General features: G+C 36.7%; 2 protein-coding genes across 11 annotated transcripts in view; both read left to right on the top strand.

Annotated features, from left to right (window-relative positions):
- Positions 1–5,352: 5,352 nt before the first annotated feature.
- Positions 5,353–20,115, top strand: part of LOC129747799 (uncharacterized) — a 63,405-nt gene continuing 48,642 nt past the window's right edge. For 2 of the 10 annotated variants that reach the window (XM_055742154.1, XM_055742156.1), the window contains exon 1: positions 5,353–5,570. The gene's annotated coding sequence lies outside the window, so the exon portion shown is untranslated. Of the gene's footprint in view, positions 5,720–20,115 lie in introns of all 10 variants that reach the window. The other 8 variants (XM_055742147.1, XM_055742151.1, XM_055742146.1 and 5 more) reach the window with 4 other exon arrangements.
- On the top strand, positions 6,046–20,042 carry LOC129747802 (uncharacterized). Its single transcript, XM_055742157.1, has 2 exons — positions 6,046–6,185; positions 18,867–20,042. The coding sequence occupies exons 1-2, from the start codon at positions 6,159–6,161 to the stop codon at positions 19,425–19,427; spliced, it is 588 nt and encodes a 195-aa protein (XP_055598132.1). The 5' UTR covers positions 6,046–6,158; the 3' UTR covers positions 19,428–20,042.

Here is a 20,115-nt window from a genome sequence, read left to right as displayed (position 1 = left end):
AGTTCTCAGGGATTTTAAAAAATGTGTGAAATGATTTGTCAGTGTACCTAATAGGAATATTTGCTTAATGAACATCTCGTACAAATTCCGTGAATTTTAAATGTGTCAAACGTGATTTGAGGATGGAAGTTTCCTGTAATGTGTTTATAAAAGAAATAAAATTTGGATCTTTCCTATTATTTTTTTGTTCTTCTTTACTTTGGATAATAAAATAATAATAAATTAAATTTAATCGTTTTAATGATTTAGTAACATCATTGTAAGTCACACTGCCGCTACACTCCACTCATAATGAAAAAATCAATTCCTCTTTCCAACGAGTTGGTTTGTGGAAATCTGTAAAAATTGAAAAAAAAATATAATGATTAAAAATAGAATCAGCAAAATGATTAGTATTTACCTTGTGAGGATCAGTAGAAAACTTGTTTTATTTTGCCATAAATGTATATTCCATCTGGGGCTGATACCTCCGAAATAAAAAAACATGGATTCCTCACCCTAAATCAAACAACGTCACTTACCTTCACGCTACCTTGGGTCATGCAGGACGTCCAGAGTATACCTACTACTGCTCGTTAGCCTAAAGGGTGTCCACGATGAAATTGCCACACACAAAATTGATTAACAAAATTCGAGTTTTCATCCGATTGCCATCAAATTTTCAGGGATTGAAGAATGACTATTAAATTTCATTTTACCATTTTTCTCGTATTTTATTTACAGTCCATACGCAAATGCCAGCACAATGGCCTTAACCCTGGCCATAAGATTCTGCACAACTTGTGAATCAACCGTTTTTTGCATGTAAACTAGAGTGCCCCAAATGACCCGACTTTTAAAAATGTTATGCACTGCAGGCTTCAATTGATCCAAAGTCAAGTACAAGGTCCCACGCCAAATTTGGGCCAGATTGGAACATGGGAAGGGGTCGCTCAACAAGCCTGAAGTTTGTATGGGATATTGAGACATTTTGTTCGGGAGAAATATGAAAAACAAGTTTTTCATCAATAACTTTGGTTCCTGTCGACCAATTTCTTTCAAAAATGGGTTTTCTCAAAACCTAAATTATGAAAAATATTTCATCCGAAGACTGCATTTCGATAAGAGTTAAGATAAAAAAGTTATTGGGCTTCAAAAATGGACAAGCGCATAACATTTCACAGGTTTTGAATTTCCCATACAAATTTGGGGCAGTCTAATGTAAACCCATACTTTCTTTAGCTCCTCGACTTCACTACCGTTTAAGAAAGTGCTGCGTCATTATCGCCCAGTTCCAGAAGGCCAAAACTAAGGCTGGGTTTCGAACGTTCAAGGTATAAAAGGCCCCTAATCGTGACGAAAAGCAGAGCAAGTCTGCCAAACCAGGAATTTCTTCGCAAATTCGGACATCTTTTGAGTGTGAACATGCTCCTTATCCTTGGCCGTAAAAAACAGGTTGCCGGGGATCTGTGTGAAGTCGGCCTTCACATATATTTCATCCTCCATGATGCAGCATTCAACTTTCGCCAGCATGTTGAGGTACAACTTTCTGGCACGGGTTTTCGCGGACTTGTTCTGCTTCTCTTCGCGATAAGGGGCCTTTCGTACCTTGAAGATTCGAAGCCCAGCCTTAGTTTTGTACTTTCGGAACCGGGCGATTAGGAAGCAGCACCTTCTTAAACGACCTAAGGTAGTAAAACAGTCGAGGAACTTAAAAAAGTACGGGTTTACATGCAAAAAATGGCCGGGGTTAAGGCCAATGTGCTGGCATTTGCGTATGGACTGTAAACAAAATACGAGAAAAATGGTAAAATGAAGTTTAATAGTCATTCTTCAATCTCTGAAAATTTGATGGCAATCGGATGAAAACTCGAATTTTGCGAATCAATTTTGTGTGTGACAATTTCATCGTGGACACCTGTAAGCGCCAGATGACACTTCCAATGAGGTTTCATAGATTGTTCGCGTTAAATGTAAATTTTGTTTATTTGTAGAATATCGCAGTGAGTGTCATTGGTATGTAAAGTTTTCTCTCCCAAAAGCAGTCCCCAGATGATTAAGCCCCCTGCTGTCAGACACATACACCGACCAAGCTTAGGAACTTGACCACCAGATGGCCGTCAGCTGAACCCGTTGGTAGCAGATAGCTAACGATAGTAACGATGTCGACAAAACTCTACTCGAAAAGCAAGAGCGCCAAGGCGAGGGCAACGACCTGAATGAGAGGTGAAGGTCGCTCAAAGAACACTGGCTGATCCTCGTCGACTCTTCCAAAACCCACCAAAGCGCGAACATTATCTTGTGACTAAAAACCAAGAAAAAAGTCAACCATAGTCGAAACTGTGAGAAGAGTATTGTAAAAGGTGTGAGTAAGGACATCAGGACCCCTTTGGCTTAAGCTAAAGCCTTTGTTTCCGGCGTCGTCGTTAGGCCAGCCATTGTTTTTGGTACCCATCGCTAGGCCGCATTGGTGCACCGACGGAAGCCATCTTGTTTCGGGGAGAAGGTAGCCTGGAACGTCCTGTCGGGGTTCCCACGACGGAAGCCCCCTTGTACTGGAACGCAACCCCTCCAGGAACAACTATCGAGGTCGCCATCAGACCTCGAGGTTTCGTCAGTAGCAGTAAGGGCAAGGTCCCTAACAGGTTAGCCTTAGTTAAGGAAGTGGGGGGCAAGCAGTGTAAAGTCTGGCAATATACGTGTACACATAGAGAAGCATAAATTTTGGGAGTTTTCTTTCATTCGACTGATATTCCCTGCGATTTGTTTTTGTGGATAAGCGTGCCGCCCTGAGGCCCAAAAAAAAGGGAGTCTTTGAGACGCCGGCGGAAGTGGTAAGACGGATCTTACACACCCTTTAAGCTAAATGTTCCTGAATTACCGCATTCATTGTGCATTATCGCAGCAAATATCAGGTTTAAATTCCTTTTTTCCTATAAGAATTCAGTACCACAAGCTTGAGAAAATTGATTGAAAAAACGGATTAGAATCTTTCCACTTCGATTTTACGTGAAACTCATGTGCCTATTAAATGGAAGTACCAATAGCTACTAAAAGCACGCGAAGAACCGATGTAATGCAGTTAAAGTTGAGTTTACGTGAAACATCTCCTGCATTTAATTTCTAAATTATTTTGCGTGTAGACTCCCTTCGGGCCCGAGGAAAACCACCTTTTGGTCCGTACCAATAGCAAAAAGCGAAAAATAAATATAAACCACCCTATGTTCCAGTGAGAGATGTGCTAGCTGTGATGGACTGGGACTACATGTTCGAAATATACCTTTTTCTAAAAGCTATTGATCTTCGTATTTAATTCTTTTTATTTTCATATTTACCTATCTATCTTTCAAAAAGTGAACTAGATATAAGCATACAATTGTAACCAAACAAAACTAGTTTTGCTCCTTAAAGCCTAAAGGTATGAACCGTTTAAAATAAAGAATTTACAAAATAAAAACAATACTGTTGATCATACGCAAAATGAAGTTAAGATGATAGATTGCATATTTATTCACATTAAATATGCCAAAAAATATGCCATTTTATGTTTGGAGCATAACTCAAAAAGCGGTTCAACTGAGTTTTTTCGTATCATTTTTGAATACAGTGCCCGATTACACATTAAAAGTTATCTACAGTTCGCTTAGCTCAAAAATACTGTAAACTAGTGTAATTAGGCAAGGTTTCGGTTTTGAAGCATTTTTTTTAAGTATCTACGGGAACTTTATTGTCACTCTGTTTATAAATGTTATTAATAAGGTATTAAATAGCTGTTATAGGGCTTAAGGCTTATAGTAAGCGTGTCTGATTGCCCGTTTTTATCCGGGTTTGCATATTTAATTCAAAATTTTAGAAAAGTCTGATACGGCCCAGTTGCCCGGATTTCATTGAAAAAAGCGAAGATTTTGCCCAGAGTTATCCCCTTTTTTCGCCAAATCAAACGTAAAACATTTGAGAATCAAAAATTTTTTATTAATCAAGAAATGTTTTTTGCAAGCTTAAAATACGATTTGAAATCAGCTCCTATATATTGAAACGAAAATTTTCCCTTTTTTCTTCATTTTTGTTGAGTTTCTGAGTTCTTACAAAATTTGCCCAGATATTTCCCGGGCTTTGGTTGATAATTTTGAAATCAAGTGCTCGGATTTTGCCAGGTTTTTAGATAAAATAGCCCGGAGGTTTGCGGCCCGGATACGAGCTGAAAAAATTCAACCTTATGTTGTAGGGCTGTTGTACAAATCCTTTAAGTATTACCGGTTGTTTTACAAATCCTTAAATTCTGTTTAAACTCGAGTGCTGAGTAAGGTTTCAGATAGAAAGATAAAATTTATTCAAAAGTTTATTTGTCAATATTTACGCAATTGAGAGGTCATTGGAATGGCAACATTTCAACAGGTGCGCGAGTCGTAACTCGTTGCATTGCCGTGATATAATTCCTAATTTCCGGTTATTTCTGCTGAGTTGACCCTTTCCTTCTCGAGCAATTAAATATTTATACTCAAATGCGACAAAATTCCGATAGCTCTCCCAGGTGCAAGTTCTAGTTCAGTGAAGCAAATTTCCGGCATGATCATTTCTATAGTTCATCTCAAAATGTGTGACGCATGATAGATCTGTTTTTTTGTAGATCTACAACCATTTATGCAATCAGTATTTATCGCCCACAAATGGAACACAAATTTGAACTCCGGATGCCTCGGAGTATATTATCAATATTTTGCACTACCTTGGAGGATTCCTGACCCAATCAATAGGTGTTATGGTTGAAATGGCTACCTACTTTTGGAATTGTCGTTTTCAAAGTAAACTTTCCGGAATTGACAGGGGAAAACATAAATAATGATCGATCATTTCCTCCGCCATATTACGTCAGACGCGTGTGTGGAAGCTATTTTCCAAAATTGAATTATCCTTCCCCTCGCGCTTTTTATGTTTGGGTCATCTGATGCAGAGCATCAGATGGTCGTTACAACAGGCGACCATATGACTGGGGTCTCAACTTATCATCCACTACATGGTGGCACGTGGAAACGGTCGAGAAAATGATGTTCGGAAAGCAGGAGAGCGTCGTCGTTGACGTTTAGACTTATGATTTGCCTGTTGTTGCTGCCGGTTCGCTTGCTTGGATGCCTCCTTGTACATATGCCAAACGCTCCTCTAGTAATTCCTATAGTGGTCGAAGCGCAGCAAACCGTAAAACGTTTCGGGGAGGAAAACCCATAGAGCACGACGACGACGACGATCAACGGTTGGTTCCGTTTTTTATTTCGCTTGCTTCCTCCTACTAGTGGAAGGTATGTGTAGTATGGTAAGCGCATTCCGTTTGCCTCCCACTTGGGAATCCGTTTCGGGGTTTTCGGTTTCGGATGGGCCGCAGTCGTTTTCCTTCGCTCGAACGAATCGCACCGACCAACGATTGACGATCCATCCGTGTTTTTGTGTTGAGTGCACGAGAGTCGAATTTTCCGCCGCGCGCCAACATTTAGACTACATATTTTCTAGCTTTACTGGTGGTTTCCGATCTCTTTCGGATTCGCGCGGTTGAGTGGACCTTCGGGAAAATTGAAGGAGAAAAAAACCGCCGAAAGGACGTAGGTTGAGAATTTTGGCGCGCGCTTCGCAGTATCGGAATCGCGTTTTGGAAGCGAGCACGTGCTCCCCCGAAAAAGGTGAGGAGAACGAAAGAAAGCGAAGTGCCCTCTAGGGACCGGAGGTGATATTTGATGTGTGTTTATTTTAGGTATATTAACGGTCTTCCGGTTTTTATCGCACGCCGGATTCCAGTGTTGTTGTGTTGTGGGCCTAAAGAGAGACAGAGAGAGAGAGAGAGAAAGAGATGCAATCAGCCAGGAGGAACCGCATTATTGTAATCAGCGGCCTGACGGATGAAAACACCGTGAATTCAAGAGTGGGGAAAAGGAGAGAAGCTGATTACCGAAGCGTGGAAAATTAAATAGGCAACTTACGTTTCGGGCTTGTGCTGTGCCCTGGTGGTGGTTGTTGATGTTTACAGTGTTTTCCGTTTCGAAAAAAATAACAAAAATGTGAAAAATCGCAACGTAACGGTGCAAATTTAAGTGTGCTTGTTGAGTTTAATTCATTCCGATAAGTTGATTTTAATCTGAGTTCACGAGGACGGGCAGAGGACAGAAGCAGGTCCAGGACCAGGAACAAGATGGATGGACGCAGTGATGGAAGGATACACTGTATGTTTACACTGTGCTGTGACTGACTGACTGTGTGTGTGTTGTGCAGTAATAAGGATCAGTGTGAGGAGGGATGCTTTATTTTTGTACCATTAAAATGGAACTGGCCAAAAATATTGCTTTTGCTCTTCGTTGCCTTGGAATACTGGTGGCGGCTGGCCGAACTGTTTCGGATGCTCACTTTACATGCAAGGATAAGTGGAATGCTTTGGGGTCAAGGATTTTTTCGGGTGAAAATTTATGGCTTGGTGAAATTTCAATCGGTAATTGAATTACGCTCTGTGATGCGATTGGGATCGAAGAGTGGGGAAAAACCAAAAGATGGTTTACAACTAATGTTTAAAGAGAAAAATAAGTTGCTTCTCATTTAAAATGATTACTTTTTTCCAATTTAAAATGAATACAGGCGTTTTGTTCTTATCACTTCCCCTATTAAATTTTCTGATAGCCCTTGATAAAACATCTTCCTACGCTTTGTAAATTCCTTCCCTTCGAGGATTTTGATTCGATTTGATTTCTAATACCATTTTTTACTCATAAGTCATGACCATCACAGAACTTGGAAAAATAATAAATTTTACTAATACATTTCCAAATGACAATTGTAAAAAAAAATGTAACGAGTTTGGCTCCTTAAAGCCTCAAGGTATGAGCCGTTTCGAATAAACGAATTACAAAAAAAAATTAAAATGAATCAGAATCGAAGTTTCAAATAAATGTTTTCTCCAGAAAGTCATAACAAAATTATCAAAAATCATGTTCTTTTTTCTTGAACTACAAATTTGCTTGAAAATCAATTTTAAGCAGTCTAGTTTACAAATTTGCAATCAATATTTACAAAACATCAAAAATGGAATACAAATTAATATTTTGAATGAAACCGGAATTTAAAGCTGAAAAATATTATTTAATCAATATTTAAAGCACAAACTATATTAAGGCTACAGAATTTTTCCAGCACTTATGGAAAGTGAAGTAGGCGTGTGCCGAGAAAGACGTGTTGTTTTTCATCTGCCAAAATCAAGCTAGCGAAAATTCAAAATTATTCAAAAAACTTCAACAGTTTAATTGAAATTTGCTTTGAATTGCACCAAATCAAGTTTTACCAGAAATGAAGCAAAGAAAATATTCAAAGTTGGAACTAGATTCAAGAAATTGATTGGGCATCGTGACCAGAGAATAGTAGTTTTCAAGATCTGAAGTGGTTGCCAGCAGATACTCGGGTTAAAACAAAAAATTGGTGAGCTCTTTCCATTTTACTTGTATATTTGTGAACATCATAACAATTCCTTATTCATCAATCCTATCTGTCAAGTAGGATTTCCCATCAAAACGAGTAACCCTTCCCTTTCCTGTCTGAAACAGCATCTTTACACGTAGGGTCGTATGAGTTCTCTGCACCTGAAAAGTTCATTAAGCTGTTCAGACTATCCCTATATGATTACATTGACTAGCCACGGTGTGCATTGTGGTACCACACTGATTCTCAATATCAACACTTGAAATGAGAATTGAATCCAGGTTCTCATTTTGGCATCTTGTGTTGAGCTTGATGATTAGTTGTACCTCGTGTATCAGCCAATGCAAGATGTGTGTAGTCACCCTATGCTATGCTATGCTATGCTATGCTATGCTACAGAATTTTTCCAGCACTTATCCGGGCAATTTTATATGAAAACCTTGCAAAATCCGATTTCAAAATTGACGACCGAAAATCCGGGCAATATCCGGGAAAATTTTGTCAAAATCAAGAAATTACTTGACAAAAATCAAGAAAAAAATGGAAATTTTTTTTTTATCAAAATTCATCGAGAGATTTTAAATCGTATTTCAGGCTTTCAAAAAACACCTTTCTGGATTATTTTTACAATTTTACAACACTTGCTCAGAAATTGTGTTTTTCGAGGCATAAGAAAATAATATTTTCAACACAATTTTTTTTATTAGCCAAAAAAGTTAATAAATCCGGGCAAAATCCGGGGAAAATCCGGGCATTTTTCACTGAAATCCAGGCTACCGGGCCGGACCGGACTGTGCCCAAATTCTGCATTAAGTATCCGGGCAAACCCGGATAAAACCGGGCAATCTGGCAAGCTTAATCTATATCGTTATATAGTTTAGAGTTTGAAGTTCTTTATATTTTGATACCGTCAATTTTTAAATGTGGTTCTGGAAAGGACGAAATTAGATTCATACACAAAATTTCATAAATGGAAAACAAAGTCAACTTATTAAAAAAAAATCAAAAATTCAAATAGTGGTAAAAGAAATTGGCTTCGTGAACTAGAATATTTTGTCAGATTTTGTCTAGTTTTAGTGGTATAAAGTTTATAAGGTAAAAAATGAATCAATTTTGAGCTTGAGCTTAGCTTGATTGACTACTCACATCTACCTTGAATCATTGAACCCGAAATGCAAATTAAAAAGTCTTTTAATTTTAGAGTATTTTAGTAAACTCTGTGATAGATTTCTAAACTTGGTTTAAATACATTCAATACATTTCAGTAGAACAAGTTCCACATCGCCAATGGTTGCTACTCCGTGATTGACCTAGGCCATCAATTTTGTTCAAAGGTCAAATGAACGGAACCTGGGATTGGCTACACATTCACAATGCACAAAACTGATGCTCTCTCTTTAAACATCAATAACGGCGCCGGCCACGTCCTAGTAGTCAATAGATAGGTTAGGAAAAATGAGAAAGGGATAAAAGAACAACTTTATGCCTAAGGACCGAGGTCACCTCGGCACCCTTGCAAAAAAAATTTATTGGGAATGTGGGGGAAAGGAAATAATTAGGAAACACTTTTGACTAGTGTTATGCTGATAGCCTTTTTTCCTAAAAATATATTTTTAATTTGAGTGAAATCAATCATTTATAATTGAGAAACTAGCAAATTTACACGAAACAAAAGTTAGCCATCTTTCTACTTATTTATTTTTCGACCGGGAATAATTTATAGGTTATGTTCGGCTTTCGGTCTTTCGGTCAAAATTTACAACACTTTTTATGTGCTCTTCATCCAACGTTTCGAATTAATATTTATTCTTTTTCAAGGAACTAAAATAAAATCGGGCACGTAAGTTACACGCTATCCTCCTCACTTTTGAGCTGAACCATTTCAAATTCCAAAATTTAATAGCCAGAAACCGACGATTGATGAACGCTTTAGGAGCGCATCTGTTTCGGACTATAGCACGAATGTTCGAGTAAGTGAACATTTTTGGTTCCATAAGAAATATGTTTTATGCTTTATGTTTTATTTTAGTTCCTTGAAAAAGAATAAATATTAATTCGAAACGTTGGATGAAGAGCACATAAAAAGTGTTGTAAATTTTGACCGAAAGACCGAAAGCCGAACATAACCTATACACGAAACAAAAAAAATCTGAATTTGTTTGGTATTCTTAATTTACCCAAAGAATGGCATTTGCCTGAAGATATTCTAATTTCAGAAAATAAACTATCTCAAAAAGTTAAATTTTCCTTTTTTTTTAGTTTTTGAAGGATATGATTACGATTATTTCTGTCATTACTTAAGAAAGTTAAAAATGGTTTTATACCATTGAACACATTTATAGAAGCCCGCAAAACGATTCGATTTTTACTTTAAAGTCATCTACTCAAATTGGTTTAAAACTTCTGAAATTCGTTAAAATTCCCGTAGTTTAGAGAATAATTGTAATTGTAATTTTTCTTTATTGATTTAACGTCAGTCCATCGATAGAACAATATAGTCAGGGTCAAGTAAATAATGAGAAAAAGTAAACAAAATGAAAGCTTCTTTAATTTTTTTCCACCGCAATCAAAATTACTTACGGTCTTTGGGAAAGTTGAGTATTGATTTAAAATCTATATTTTAGAATATTTTAAAACCTGCACTCAAAATTAAAACCCGTTCATCTCAGGGTGGGGTGGACCAAATTTCAAAATTAAAGTTGCGTTCCAACCCTTATTCCATACTTATCAACACACATTTGTTGCATCTAGTGCAAAAATTTTGAAATGTACTAAAAATAAATAAGTTTTCGTCCAAAAGGTTGGGACCAACCAGGGGCGGTCCTAGAGCTGGCTCTTGGGGTGGGGGGGGGGGGGGGGCTGGGGGTTGATTTTCCAAATTTCAAAAATCAGTCAATAACGTAAATATATTGCGAAAAAAACGTTGATTTGGCGAGTGCGAGTGGGGGGAAGGGGGGGGGGGGGGAGGTTGTGTGCAGTTTCAAATGAGACTTTAATATTTGCTCCACACCAGACCCGTGCGATGGACACGTCCATGGGTGAGGGGTTTCGAATTTCAAATTTTGTTAGAAATTATAACAATACCAAAAAAGAACAAAAAATAGGCAAATTGAATTCAATAACCATATTCAAACCCATAATCATCACACAAACTCGAAAAAAAGATACTGATACGAATCAAAATAAATCAGAATCAAAATTTCAAATCAAGTTAATTTCCGGTTAGTCTATAATAAATCATTCGAAATGTAGATTCTTTTTCTGAACAAAAAAAAAATCAAGCAAGTATTTTCAAAACATCAGAAACAGAATGCCAATTAAAAATTGGTATTGAGCCAGAATTTGAAGCCTCGGACATAACAATCAGTGCACAGAAGAAGAATAGATCAAATATAACACCAGGTTTGTGAGAAATTTAACTCGAATTCTTACCAAAATCAGATCAGGTCAGAATAATTGATGACAATTTAAATTATCAACCATATTAATTTACATTTCTTTTCCTTAATTTCAATTGTAGTTTTGGTTGAAAAATTCCTTTGTAATATCTTCCATTTGAAATAATATTCAATCACAATTTGAAATGTGAATTATCGATGAGGAAAATATATCCATTTTGAACTTCAGAAAATTTATTCGAAATTAGTAGATGATTAATTTAAAAATGAAAATAATTAATTCTATCAAGTTATTAGGTTATCAAAGATAAAATCCCTAACTTATATTCAAATTCTACCAGTTATTATTATAAAAGGCAAGGAAAGTTAATTTTAGATTGTGGTCGCAGTTATAACTTTATGGATTTAAAATACAACGATAATTCATCATTACTGAGTACAAACAATTTGGGAAATTGAAGAGTTCTTGAATGATCAAACACGAAACTGTTCCCTTTAATTTAGGTATTTATTTATTTATTTGTTTATTTGTCTATCCATGAAGAATGAATTGATGACATGTGATTAAAATGCTTCTTATAAAATTTTACTCTCTCATTTTCAACATCCATACATTTCTAACTTTCTATTTGCAAGAATTTTCATAATGTTGAATTGTTCTTAGTTATGTTCTTTTAATTTCCATCGATAAGGTCGATAAATAAAATTAACAAACAAAATCACGGTGATTAACTCTTCATAAATTTTAATATAATATGAAGATGGAAAAGATTAGTTTTTAACATTTGGAATGTTTTTTCTAATAAAAACGTCTTACCAAAATAATGTAAGATAGCATTTTGGTGTTTAATTTTTGATGATTGATTTAGTAGATTTTGGTGCGCTGAACTTGAATCTTCAACTAGATTTTGTTTATCACCTCTCGTTATGTGGAGTTTTCAAAACAATCAGTTTTGAGTGAAATCAATCATTGATAACTGATGAACTTACAAGTTAACATGAAAAAAAAAAAAACTGATTCTGAACTTGTTTATTATACTTTATTCAATTAAGGAATACTACTTTCATGATGATGAATGATCGAAAAAAATCTAGTGTTTTATAATTCTGGAAGACCAGAATTTCTGACATTATTAAAGAAAGTATTAAAAACAAATATTTTATTTCATTTAAAAAAATTGCTGTATCTGAAAACAGATTTAGTTTATGCTTTGAGAAATATCTTAAATTCTATACAGTCATTACATCCTTAAACATTCCTTAAAAGTCAATTATTTTACAAAATTGGGAACAGTTAATGAACAGCAATAAAAATCAATAAAAAAGTTTCACAGAAGTCAAAATAACTTGCTTTCTTACGGAAAGAAATGTGATATGAACCTTTATTCCGAATTTTAATTGTTATATTTTAAAGTTTTGTCAGAAAAGTGCAGAATTATCTTGAATAATTTGTAACCTATTTGAAAATAATTTAGGGCACCAACATAAATCAAGATTAGCTCTCAAATTCTTTTCATCTAAAAAAGTGTTAATTCTGTGGCCATGTGAATTTAGAAAAACCCTTTTGAATGTGGAGTTGAACATTGAGATAAAAAATAGAGGCTGAAATTGGCCCCCCCCCCTTTCGTACACCCCCACTGGAAAAGGGAAGGATCTGAAATAATCATTAGAACATTTCTCCCTTGCCAAATTAGGTTCCACTTCGGTTCCCGCGTTTTGTAAAAAAATATAAGGTAGCCCCCCTCCGCCTTCCTATTGTCCTTTGAAAACGGTTGAAATTTTAGAAAATGTTTTCTGAGATTTCAACTTTTTAATTTCTGAGGAGAGAAAATCATATCGAATAATGAATCCTCTAAGTTTTTGTTAGTTTTGTTTACTATTATTAGACACCAAATGGCAAAAGTTTTACCATTATTAGATTTGTGCCAATCATTGTAATTTTCGAAATATTGAAAGTGTCCTTCTTACCCGACTTTCTTTTATGCTTAGAAAACCATAAAAGATTTGCGAAAGAGCTACTCTGGCATTTTGACAGCTGGCACACTTAATATCTGGTTTTCAAAGAAAAATTTCGACGGAGAAACTTGCGGCGACCATGAACCGTTTCCGATTTGCGTCATATTGAACTATCATCATCTGTTTTGTGTAAAGCGAACAACTTCAGCTCGATTTGCTCCGACAGACTTCAAACCCAAGTCAACTATCGGTGTAACTTTTACACATTTCTAGGGCCGAAACCATCAAAAGATTCCAGTAACAATAAACAGGAAACATGATTACGTTCAAAAGTTTACTGTTTTTCAAGAATCGCGACGCATCTGGCTGGGTGTGAACAATCAAAAATCCAACGAAACTCCATTAGATCTCTTCATCAAATTTTCGCTTTGTGTTGCTACCTTCTCTCTCGTCTAGTATCGGGAGACTTCTCGGAAAATGAAACACTGACCGGCCCTTCTTCAACCTACAGTTTTAATTTTTCCTTTGCCCATACACATAAAACGAGCAAGGAATGCGTGAATGCCGGTCAAAATTTTCTGTTACGCTCAGCACGTTCAATGAAGATCCTGCGAGAGACGGACGCCAAACCGAATTTAGGCAGGTACAGAAGCATGGGAGATGTAAGAAGGGGAAAAGCTGCTGCAGTAATCGCGAAATGGAGCGTCGCGATCCGAAAAGTAGCGGGCAATAACAGAAAATAAGAAAATCGGTACACACACTTGTTGCATCGCTTTGCCCGCGTCTTGAGTCTTGAATTGGATGCCTGACCGAACGTAGACGATGACGGACGTTGCAATCCGAACGAAAAAAGTTGCTCGGCACTATCACATTTCGCATTTTTATCGGAGCGCTCGAGTGGGCGAAAATTGAGCGGTTTGAGAGGAAAATTAAGATATGTGTTGGTTTTTTTTTTCATCAGTTGTTTCGCCCTGCAACACGAGAACAAAAAAAAATTCTAGGTATGAAAGTGATGTTTTTTTTCTTGGGAATCTTGTTCCCAAAATATACTTCTGGTAAGGTGATAATCCTAGTATGAAGTCACCCACTTTTTAACAAAATTTTCTGTTCAATTTTCCAACACATCCCACCAGACATTGTACAACATGCAATTGTATTCCGCAGAAAATAAAAATAATCTCCAACAACCGGATGACCATGGCCATGGGCACTGGTTTGGAGAGTGTTTTTATTTTTATGCAGCTTCTTTTGGTAAATAAGAAAAATAAACCATAGATATTTGCCAGGCCGAACACTTGCTGCTGTCAGTTTAAATGTTGGTGCAAATTTATAACATGTTTCTGGCATCTTTGGAACGAAAAATATACAAGATGACCGGCACTCCCTCCATGAAGCGAACAAATATTACAGAATTAAAATCACACTAATCATCACTGAAATTTAATTTGAGTAAACAATAAGAATATTCAGCTTAAGTAAAGAGACAGATTTATCAAAAAATTGAGCCTGGAAACAATAGGATATTACATGTTCACTTTGCAACATTCGAGGTGAAAAAATGAGCTTTTGTAAACCTTTTAAAAGAAGTCTTTCCAAAACTTTTTAACAAAACTTTAAATTTCAACTTCACTTACACTTCATATTGAAAAGATATTTGAATCTTGGTGCTTGTTCTAATTAGAAACAAGATAAATAAAATATGAATGAACCGAGCGAAATGGGAACAAATTTGGTGAAATTGATCACCTTTTACATGTTAGGTTCACTTATCGGTTTTGGGTGATTGTGATATGATGAGTATTCATTAGAATATTTTTTTGTTTAACTAGTGAATGAACGATCATTTTGAAAGAGTGAAGGTGAGGGACGGGGGGAGTGAAGGATGCGACACTAGACCGCTGCAAAAAATTACTTTTTGCTTTCGTATGTTTTTCAATGCCTTTTGGGTCACCGAGCAACCAAGTAAAATTTGTGATGATTTGGTTGATATCTGAGTTAGAACAACGCGTTTCAATTTTGTATGGAAAAAGAATTTTTTGCACATAAAATCATCCAGAAAATTCAAATAAACTTGTAATAAAGTTGGTCTTTAATTTCTGGTTTTGATTATTCTTAAGCTTTATTTTTTGCTATCTTGACAAGCAGCTAAACATTCCATGAAAAAAAGTAATAACCATTTCCAAATTAAAAATCAGAAACCATTGAAAAGTATTAAAAATGGTCAATTTTGCTTGCTAGAACTTTTAATAAGTTCATGAAATGTGTTTGCAAAGGTTATAAAGGGTGATACGGTCAAAATTTGGTCAATATCAACTTGACGTATTTCTTTCAATTTTGCATTTAAAAAACCTGAACACTCCTCATTTTGAAGGTGTGTGTGTAGAATGTTGCTCCAATTTTGATTTTGGAATTCATTATTCAGTTGTCAAAATGCCGTCCAAGGAAAAAGAGCAGCGTATCAAAATTTTGCTCGCGCATCGCGGAAATCCGAGCTACTCGCACGCAAAGCTGGCAAAATCGCTAAAAGTTGCCAAATCAACCGTTACAAATGTAATTTAAGTGTTTGGGGAACGTTTGTCGACAGCAAGGAAGTCTGGATCGGGGGGAAATCGAAAACCGGAAGCCGCTGAGACGACAAAGAGAGATGCTTATAGTTTCAAGCGAAACCCTAACCTATCTCTCCGAGATGCCGCAAATAAGCTGGGTGTTATGATATCCTGATGTGCACAGATTGATGGTCCTCTCCAGACTGAGCGTTGCGCCTGCACGTCTTTGCCTTTTATAGTTTTGGATACCCGTCGTTCACTCATCTGACTGCGATGATTTATTCTCTTCTTCAGGATGCCACATCCTCCCTTTGCAGGGAAATTGATTATTGTGAATATATTGCCATTTCCTGTGAACAATTTTAAATGATTATCTCAGTTTTCCTAATTAAGATGTGCTCGTGCCATCATTTTCATTTACTTTATTTCTTTATAAGTTATATCCATGAATGGTTTTCTTGTTTCTGTTTGTTTCTATTTCTTTCAACCGCCCTTTATATATTTCTTCTCACTATTAATTCAATATTCCGTACTTGTACTTTGCTTTTTTTCCTTACTTTTCATATTTCTGTTCACGTTATTCTGTTGTTCTTTTTCTTTAGTTTTCATTATATTCACCTCTTCCTCTCCTTTTCTTGGTCTATTTTCTATTTATTTCCCTTCAGTAATATAATGTTTAGTTTACTCTCTATTATCACTGGTTTAAATTTTTTTTTCTTTAAATATTTCGATTTCGTTTCTGTCTCTATAACACTTCAATTATTTTTTTTTTAAACGCTTACGTTTTAATTTGGAAAAGCTTTTGAATTTCTTTCTCTTTCGATAAACTTTTTTTCAGTTTTCGTTTTATTCTCTCGCTTTCTGTATTGGAACACTTTTCTCATTTTCTGATATCTACTTTTATTTTTTTTTTTACCTTTCATCACTACCATTATATTTTCATTTTTCTATTAGTGTTTTAAACCTTTATTGACCTGACCATGAGCTTGTACTCGGTTCAGGATTTGTCTTTTAATTCTTATTTTATTTATTTGCGCCTTGGGCTAAACCCGACTGCATGCTTGTCCAACACCTCGCAAACCGAACAGAGCAGAGAACCAATTACACTTATATCATTTCGGTTTCCGAGTGCACTGCTCAGCCGATCAACGTTCACTTATCTTTTTGCCGAGTGCGCCCAATTGCGGTTGCTCCGACGGTCGGGTGGACGTCGCTCGCTCTAAAGAAAAGAGAAGGAGCTGGCTAGAAAATTGTGCTCTAGCGACGCTGCTGAGTCGCTCAGTGTATCAAGCCAGAAAGATTTCAATGCAGGAATGTTTTTTTTTTAAAAGCCGCTATGCAGTGCGGAACAGTGCATCAGTCGAAAAGGTCCAATGTAGGTTTATGTATAAAATATTTTTGTACGTAGCCGGGCCGGGCACTTCCTAGCAAATTATTTGAAAAACATGTTGAAAACCGGGTAAATAATCTGAAATTTTCCATTCACAAAACCGAGCAATATCTCACCAAATCTGAGGAAATTCCAGACATTTATCTAGTGGAGAAAAACGACTTACATTTTTTTGTCGCAACACATCAGCAGTGTTACATTTATGTTTAAAGCATACGAAGGAAAGTTTTGGTTTGATTTTTGATGAAACAAACTTTCACAAATCCAATTTTCGACAAACAATTTTAAACTGAATTCGATTTTCTTGTTTCATTTTCCAAATAATGTGGATAAAACTGGGCAAAATCCAAGTAGTTTTTTCACAATATCCGGGCATCCGCAAATTGCTGTATATTTAGGTTTATGTACTTTAAATATCGTACGTGAGTAGCATTAATTTACTAAAGCAGCAATTCGCAAAGTAACATTTACTAAAATTATCCAAAAATCTTTGTCTATTAAACAAACCGTGAAAATAACGCGGGGATCTGGGACAAATTTTAGTAATAAAACTGCAAAACTTTCACAAATCGTAAAATTTAGGATTTATCTTCCTTTACCACTATGCTTTCGATATTTTTTGACCGAAGAAAGCTTTTGTAGCTAATCATTGGTCCTGGTGCAGAACATCAATCTAGAGTAGAGGACTCGCTCAGGAATGACCGTGTAGGTGTTTTGGGCAAAGTTGTTAATTCGCATATTTTGATATAAAATTTAAAGTGAAGAGATTAAAAATAGCGTGATAATAACAATAAATTTTTGTAAAGTTTTTTTTTTAATTTAACCGTATCTCCTTGGGTTAAGATTGTTGAACTTTGACATGTTAAGCAAAGTTGTGTGTTTTATTGAGATAAATAACTTTGTAGAAAAAACTAAAGCTCTAAAATGCTAAACAAGAAAGTTATGATTTATATCTTGGTATTAGTGGACCTCTAAACTTTATATTTCATATCAAAATATGCGCTTTATTATACAGAGCAATATTGTCGAAGACACCAGCATTCTATCTTAACTACCTTTGGCGTTATTTGTTTAGTTCCGTTAGATTTATGTTCTGCATTGTAAATTCTGACTCACTTCGAAACATCGATCCAGGCGCAACCGATGAAGACAAACCGAGTTTTCTGTAAAGCTTCTCTTTCGCCCGAGTGCGAACGAATTTATCTGCACCGAGAACGCACTTCATCAGTTTGCTTGCATCTCTTGTTCACACTTGGGTAGACGCTTGGTCGCTCTGGAGGTAACTGAGCATTTTTTAAAGATTCTCCGTTTGGGGAGAGCACAGCGAAAAAAATACACGCTCTTACTCTGAACGGGCTAATCTGAGCTGCGATTCCAAGCATGCCCGACTGCATAAATTCGTCAATGGTAACACTGCCTTGACCTAAACTCGACTAGTGTTTGCGTCTTGGGCTTACTCCGACTGCAATTGTTTTCATATAGTAGCACTGCCTTGAGCTAAACTCGACTAGTGCAGCCACTTAATGGCCAATTCATTGCCTTCTACTGGTTCCTTATTATTTTTCCCATTGGCGGTGATTACCCACCATCATTGAGCGGAGCACCGCATTCATTCCACCCACACTGGAATCATGGAATCATAACCGACTCTAGCTTCATCTCATAAAAAAAATCGCAACATCGAAGACACCAAGATCCAGTTGGCACTGTAACCTCTCCGGCACCGCATTTTGGGCATAGCAACATCTAAGCAACACCTTCGGCACTACAACACTTTCGGCACTACAACACTTTCGGCACTACAACACTTTCGGTGGTGAAACTAAACTTGGATTGCCACACTTTCACAACTCAGCAAAATGCATCGCAGCACCAAACATCGCCACAACACCTTCAACACCACGCATCTGGGGCCTAGCATCTTGCACCTTCTGGTCTGGCACTAGCCCTCCCTCGGAACTAAAACCTATCTAAACTCTCTTCGAGGGTAAGGGCTGTGCTCCTGGCACGGATCGCCAATATGATACCCTGATGTGCACAGATTGATGGTCCTCTCTAGACTGAGCGTTGCGCCTGCACGTCTTTGCCTTTTATAGTTTTGGATACCCGTCGTTCACTCATCTGACTGCGATGATTTATTCTCTTCTTCAGGATGCCACAGGTGTATCGTCTACAACCGTGTATCGAGCCAAAAAACGAGCCGGACTATCGACTAACACGAAGATAGTGACTCCAAATCGCGATTATAAACAAAATACGACGGCCAAAGCGCGATCCCGGAGGCTGTACACGACGATGCTGACGAAGTTTGAATGCGTGGTAGTGGACGACGAAACCTACGTCAAAGCCGACTACGAGCAGCTTCCGGGACAGAAGTTTTATACGGCAAAAGGAAGGGGAAAGGTTGCAGATATTTTCAAGCACATGAAACTGTCAAAGTTCGCGAAGAAATCTCTGGTTTTTCAAGCCATCTGTACCTGTGGCTTGAAAAGCAGCATTTTCATAGCTTCTGTGACTGTCAACCAAGAAATTTACGTGAAAGAGTGTTTGAATAAACGTCTGCTGCCTTTCCTGAAGAAACACGGTTGTTCCGTACTGTTTTGGCATCTTGCCATTACGGTAAAAAGGCCATGGAGTGGTACGCCGCCAACAACGTGCAGGTGGTTCCCAAGGACAAGAACCCTCCCAATACGCCAGAGCTCCGCCCAATGAGATATACTGGGCTATTGTCAAGCGGAACCTAAAGAAGACCAAAAAAACTGCTAAGGACGAGCAGCTGTTCAAGGCAAACTGGCTTTCTGCGGCGAAGAAGGTGGACAAGGTGGCTGTACAAAATCTGATGGCAGGTGTTAAGCGTAAGGCCCGGCAATTCGGATTTGGAAAAGCGGAAGCCTACTGAATATTTTTTCTGAATTTTATACTAATTAAACTTGAAAAAGAAATTTAAACTGATTTTTTAATAAACGATTTCACCGATTTACACGCATTTTCCCTCGACCAAATTTTGACCGTATCGCCCTTTATGTTAAGAAACCTTAAGAAAATTTTCATAAGATTCCTTCGCGGTTCTCAATATGTCAATAAGGCAAAAAAGCTTTAAATTAAAATTTGTCTCCAGTGCTTAGTTTTGATTTAAAGAATAAAATTTCGAATCATAAATATACGATGATTTTAATCTTATAGCGAATATTATTTTGAAATTTTTTTAACGAATAAAACAAAATGCATGTGAATTCGCGTAATGCTCTGAGACGTCTTTTCACGAAGCTGATTTTATACACTTAAATATACACATTTGACTCTGAGGACTTCATATAAGAGACTATATAAGATAACCCACTTATAGGATATAATTTCTAATCTATTTCTTCATGGTTTATGTAAGTTCATGAGAAATTTC

The sequence above is a fragment of the Uranotaenia lowii genome, chromosome 2, assembly GCF_029784155.1.
Source record: "Uranotaenia lowii strain MFRU-FL chromosome 2, ASM2978415v1, whole genome shotgun sequence".
Taxonomy (NCBI): domain Eukaryota; kingdom Metazoa; phylum Arthropoda; class Insecta; order Diptera; family Culicidae; genus Uranotaenia; species Uranotaenia lowii.
Note: the sequence above shows the minus strand (reverse complement) of the source record. Positions and strands in the feature narration are given on the sequence as shown.

Excerpts from the sequence above, each read along its gene's own strand:
- LOC129747802 (XM_055742157.1), top strand. The coding sequence starts at position 6,159 with ATGGACGCAGTGATGGAAGGATACACT. Across the intron at positions 6,186-18,866 it reads CAGTGATGGAAGGATACACT|GATGCCACAGGTGTATCGTC; the intron begins GTATGTTTACAC and ends TCTCTTCTTCAG.